This window comes from Mus caroli, chromosome 15 (genome assembly GCF_900094665.2).
Source record: "Mus caroli chromosome 15, CAROLI_EIJ_v1.1, whole genome shotgun sequence".
NCBI lineage: Eukaryota > Metazoa > Chordata > Mammalia > Rodentia > Muridae > Mus > Mus caroli.
The window spans coordinates 82,685,185-82,690,852 of NC_034584.1; the positions used below are offsets into that span (position 1 = coordinate 82,685,185).

Below are 5,668 nucleotides of genomic sequence, written 5' to 3' on the forward strand. Positions count from 1 at the left end.
TAGCCCTGGCTGTCCTGGAGCTCACCACATAGACCAGGATGGCCTTGAACTCTAAACAGAAATCCTCCTGCCTCTGCTTCCCAATGGCTGGGATTAAAGGTGTAAGCCAAGTTGGCCAGCACTGCCTGTCCGCAGTCTACTGGTTAAAGCTGTCCAACCATATTCCATTCCACCCCACTGCTGACCCACAAAAATCATCTGCAACTCCAGTTCCAGGGCATCTGAAGTCCTCTTCTGACTGCAGGGAACCAGTCATACACATGGTGCACATATATACATTCAGGTCAAACACTCACACATACAAAATGAATAATAAATCTTTAAAAAGCAACAGCAGGGGATTGGTGAGATGGCTCAGCGGTTAAGAGCACCGACTGCTTTTCCAAAGGTCCTGAGTTCAAATCCCAGCAACCACATGGTGGCTCACAACGGTCCGTAACGAAATCTGATGCCCTCTTCTGGAGTGTCTGAAAACAGCTACATTGTACTTACATATAATTAATTAATTAATAAAAAGCAACAGCAGCAGTAGTAGCAAGCAGCTATGCATGGTGGCTTACACCTGTAAATCCATCATTCAAGAGGCCGAGACTCTAGTTTCAACCCTGCCTGGGATATAGAGTGAGATTCTGTCACAAAACACAACACAACAAAACAAAGTAAGACAAGCTAGGACAGGAGAGTGAGCATGTGACAGGCTGAAGCAAGAGACTCACAAGTCTGAGGCCAGCCTGGCTTGTGTTCCATAGGCCTCAGGCAGTCTTGGGCTACAGATAAGACCTTGTCTGGGGAAGAAAACACGGGCCACAATGCACAAAGTAGAATCTGCTGAATTCTACTGAACAGACCCTGGAAGATTTTTTTTTTAAGCTTCAAGCTTCTTCGATGGTCTTTGTTCTCACTGCAGATCCTCCTCCTTGCAAGCCCCACCCACCTGGCAGCTTTCATGTTCCAAAACCTGAGCATCAGGAACCACAGGCCAGGGTACAGGATGGCACCCATCACCTGGGCACTCCAGCGAGAGCAAGGCAGACTGCTGCTTCACTTACTTCAATTTAGGTAAAGCTAAACTTTCCTGAGCTCTTCATAGAACCCTATCCTTTCCGCCTCTTTAGGCACAGAAGTCAGGCATGCTGGTTCTTTTTTTTTTTTTTTNTTTTGGTTTTTCGAGACAGGGTTTCTCTGTGTAGCCCTGGCTGTCCTGGCACTCACTTTGTAGACCAGGCTGGCCTCCAACTCAGAAATCCACCTGCCTCTGCCTCTGCCTCTGATGGTAGTTCACTTTCCCAACCAGTGCTGGGATTAAAGGCGTGCGCCACCACGCCCGGCCAGGCATGCTGGTTCTAACAGGACTCTTCACTGAACAAGGGGTTACGAGATCTCTGTTTCTGACTCACTGACTATAAGTAGTAGGTATAGGCCTATAAAAACCAAAAGCATTTATTTACCCGTTTTAAACTCTAATACAAAGGCAGGCTACCCAACTCCACAGTGGAATCAATCATGGCATGCTAGCAAGAATGATTAATTTAGCCGGGTGTGGTGGCGCACGCCTTTAATCCCAGCACTCGGGAGGCAGAGGCAGGTGGATTTCTGAGTTGGAGGCCAGCCTGGTCTACAGAGTGAGCTCCAGGACAGCCAGGGCTACACAGAGAAACCTTGTCTCGAAAAACCAAAAAAAAAAAAAAAAAGAATGATTAATTTCCCCGGGCGTGGTGGTGCACGCCTTTAATCCTAGCACTCGGGAGGCAGAGGCAGGCGGATTTCTGCGTTCGAGGCCAGCCTGGTCTATAAAGTGAGTTCCAGGACAGCCAGGTCTACACAGAGAAACCCTGTCTCAAAAAACAAAAACAAAAAAAGATTAATTTCTTCAAACCAGACATTCATAAGAAAGTAACACAAAAAACCTAATGTTCACTATGTTAAAGATAGGTTTTGAGCCAGTGCTGGTGGCTCATGTCTTCAATCCTAGCACACTCAGGAGACAGAGGCAGGCGGATGGAGTTCCAGGACAGCCAGATCTATAGGCATTCTAAAACAGCCAAACATACAGAGACCAGATCTCCCTCCCCCGCAAAAATACTCTGAAATCTACTGTCTACCAGTTCGCTACAGAATGAATGTTTTTACAGAGCAGTTTACAGTAATACTCATGTGGGTTGCTTTAGGGCAGCTGTCTGCTTCACATGAACTTCATCTCCTTGGGGCTTTACAAACCTGACCCAACTAAAAGCCCACACCCCCGTCACAGAAAATTACTTCCTTAAGGCTCAAAAAAAGGGTTCAAACAGATACAAAAAGAATGGATTCATTTGGCATCCTCAGGCTATGATGTGAAAAGGAACTTTTTTTGCAATAATGGAACAAAAACAGCAAGCCACGGAGTAGTTGAGAAGACACAGGAGAGGGGGCAGCCCAATGCAGACTGAAGAAGCTGAAGCAGTCCCTAAACTGCACAGAGGACAAGTCCTCCCACCAGGAACATACAATGTGTCAAGTATGGTGGGAGCACTTGGGAGGCAGGCAGAGGATCCCTGTGAGTTCAAGGCCAGTAGAAGACAGACCACCATCTGCCTGCTGACAGCAGCTCCTGCTCTAACCTCACCTCAGTTACCTTACTGAGGATGGTAGTTCACTTTCCCAACCAGATGCTTTCACACAAGGTCCTAAAATCTGCTAATAAGGGAGTTTAACGGCATTATAGCTAGAAACAAAACTTAGGGTGCTTTGAAGTCCAGAAACCCAGGGTTGAATGAATACTAGTGTGGCTGTGGCTCCCGTGAGGGTACCTACCTTATATTCCAGGCCAACAGGTGACTACTGTAAACTATCCCAATCCGGGCCTCCTTACACTTCATACCCCCACTCCACAGTAGCTAGTGAACCAAAGGCTACAACTTAGGACGCAGACTATCAGGAGGTGGGACAGAGGTGCGGCAGGACTCCAGCTGGCCCCGATTTGTATCCTCCATCAAGTCTTTCCCTTCAGGCCCATCTGAGCCGGAAGCTCAGAGGCACTTACCTCTGAGGGGGGATATACGGAGCGCAGACGGTCGGCAGGACCGCACAGGGCTCAGCCAGTGTTTTCTTAGCCTTTTTTGCTTTTTTCCTGACCTTGGACGTAGACCTGACCGTTTTGACTGAGCTTTCTTTTCGACACACACCATTTTTCATTTCAACATCTCCATAAATGTTCAACGGCCTCCGGGTACAGCCTGGAGGCGTGTGGACATCACAGTAAGCAGTCTTTCTGACAGAGAACGTGGCACTGCCTCCAGTCAGCTCCTTCACAGGCTCCATCTTCATGTACAGGCCAGCCTTCTGGGCACATGTCACATGGAATGCTGTGTAGCAATTTGCTTTGTGGCACTGAATGCAGGCACCCACGCCTTTCTGCTTACAGAGGTAGCATGTCAGTTTCCACCGGGCAGGAGGGATGTTCCTCACACCGTCAATGGGCTCAATGAATACCGTGTTGGCAAAGCCAACCTCTGGGATCCACAGGGCACACACCACGTGGCCCCAGCGGTCATCGTCTGTCTTTTTGAAGGCACCGCCCTTATTCGGGCACAGCACGCAATCCGCAGGGCGGGCCCGAGACTGCAGGCAGTGGCGGCAAAGCCACTGGCCCTCGGGGATGTAGGGTACCCCGTAGCACTCCTGGTGCACAGCCAGGTTGCACATGTCACAGAAGAGTATAACGTTGCTGTTCTGGCACTCCCCGTCCATGCAGATGCAGCAAACAGCGTCCTCATCTATCAAGGACTGCTGCTCACCCTGCTTCTGGTTCTCACAGTAGGACTCCTTCTCGAAGCGATCCATCAGGAACTCAAACATATTCTGTGACACAGCAGAGACGCAGTCACCCTTCCGCTTCTCATTGATGATCTCTAGCCAGGCGTAGTCTTCCTCATCCATGTCGTACTCTACCTCGTTGTCCAGCTCCTCGGCTGACTTCTCGATGAACTTGTAGTACACAGGGGGCCTCCTGGGTGCAGAGGGAGGACTGTACTCCACAATCCGCACCTTGGGCTCGGGAAGGGCACTGGCTGATGCAGGTGTGCCATGGGTGCTGGGCAGGACTTCATTTTTCTTTTTGACTCTGTTGTTTTTGTGACGCTTAGTTCTTAAGCAAACAGGCGGCCTCTCGCTGTTCTCCTTATTACTGTTACATTCACTCATTTCCTGAGCAGTGAGGTCATCTTCTAGTATGATCTCCAAGGGATCAAAAATACTGATCCGATGCAAGCGCCCTTCGATTTCTATCTCCACCATCCTTTGAGCTTGTGCGTAGGTCAGTGTTTCTCGAGTGGGGGAGTGTTTAATACTGCATGGGGAAGAAGGATGCCTCGCTGCAGAACCTCGATGGCATCGTCCTTTCCTCCTCATTTGGCAATGATTACCTAAAATAAAGTCAAAGGAAAAGTTACCTCCATGCAGGATGACAGAAGCCTTCAGAAAACTACAAAATGTGCTCGGGTAGCACTAACAAATCAGCCCACAAACAAAGCTCCGAGTTTAAAGGCTCTGAAGAAGACTTCCAAACAATGTCTCACATTTCAGCAAGCCTCTCCCTCACCACACCCAGGTAAAGGTACAGATAAGGCCCGGAGACAGCAGGAAGCTGCAGCCCTCGGGATTCCTGCTGAATAGCTAGAGCACAGGTGCATTCCACCCACAAGTCACCTCTTTAGACCAAAAGTAAGCCCCAAACAGCAACATAGTCTCCAGAGTTAAGAAGTAGGCCTCTCTCCTCTACAAGTATAGATTGTTTTTCTGCCAGACTTTACAGCACAGAGACCTGTGGCCACTAAGCAGCTAGGCTGTGGCCACCTACTCTTAGCAATCCCTTAGCAATCTCCTTTCTTTCTCACTACTGCCCAGCAGAGGCTCCTGGGAAACTTTCCTGCTGGGGCCCAGAAGCTTCCATAACTCAACAGCATAAAGTAGTCCATTCTTTCCACAAGCACATCCTACACAGGACTAAAGGGAACGCTGAGCTGGTCTGTGGGATATTTTTGCCCCAAGAGCCCAGTGTAGCTTTCAGGACACCTCAGCAGTGACCACCTTGGAAACTGCCGTGGGCACCACCAGCCTTTCCCTCTCATTAGGCCAGGCCCTGGCGTGTGCTAAGCCACATACTCTTCAAGCAAACCTAGCAGTGGGCAAGATAATCAAGCGACATCTCTGCTCTCTTCCGGATACACCTAAAAATGCTCAGCTCTTGCTCCTAAGAAAGGATGGGTTCCCTCAAACCACAGCCTGCAGAGGCCTCCCCGCCACCCTTTATCTCTGGTTCACACGCCTGAAAACTTCAATGCAGAGATTTGCTCATTTCCAGGATGGACAAAACCAGGGAGCCAACAGCCTATATTCACATTCCTTGTAGTGGACCCTGACATGACGTGGTGTCTATGGACCTTATGAGCAGACAAGCCCACTCTGAACCACTGGTCAAGCAGAATGAGCATATGGAACATCAAGTGCCAGGAGCACTCACACTCCTCCAGCTGAACAAACCTATTTTACTGACAAGAAGTAGAGTTAGACTGACTCCCAAATATACCAAGCTGAAATGTCAGGATAGTCCAGAGGGAGGGAGGGAGGGAGGGAGGGAGGGAGGGAGGGAGAGAAAGAGAGAGAGAGAGAGAGAGAGAGAGAGAGAGAG

The 5,668-nt window shown here is 49.3% G+C and overlaps 1 protein-coding gene across 3 annotated transcripts in view; it reads right to left on the bottom strand.

The window, feature by feature from the left end:
* Brd1 (bromodomain containing 1) overlaps positions 1-5,668 on the bottom strand; it is a 48,859-nt gene that overhangs the window by 40,876 nt on the left and 2,315 nt on the right. For all 3 annotated transcript variants that reach the window (XM_021182866.2, XM_021182864.2, XM_021182865.2), the window contains exon 2: positions 3,023-4,403. In XM_021182866.2, the coding sequence (XP_021038525.1) occupies positions 3,023-4,389 (1,367 nt within the window). In that variant the 5' untranslated portion in view covers positions 4,390-4,403. The remainder of the gene's footprint in view (positions 1-3,022; positions 4,404-5,668) is intronic.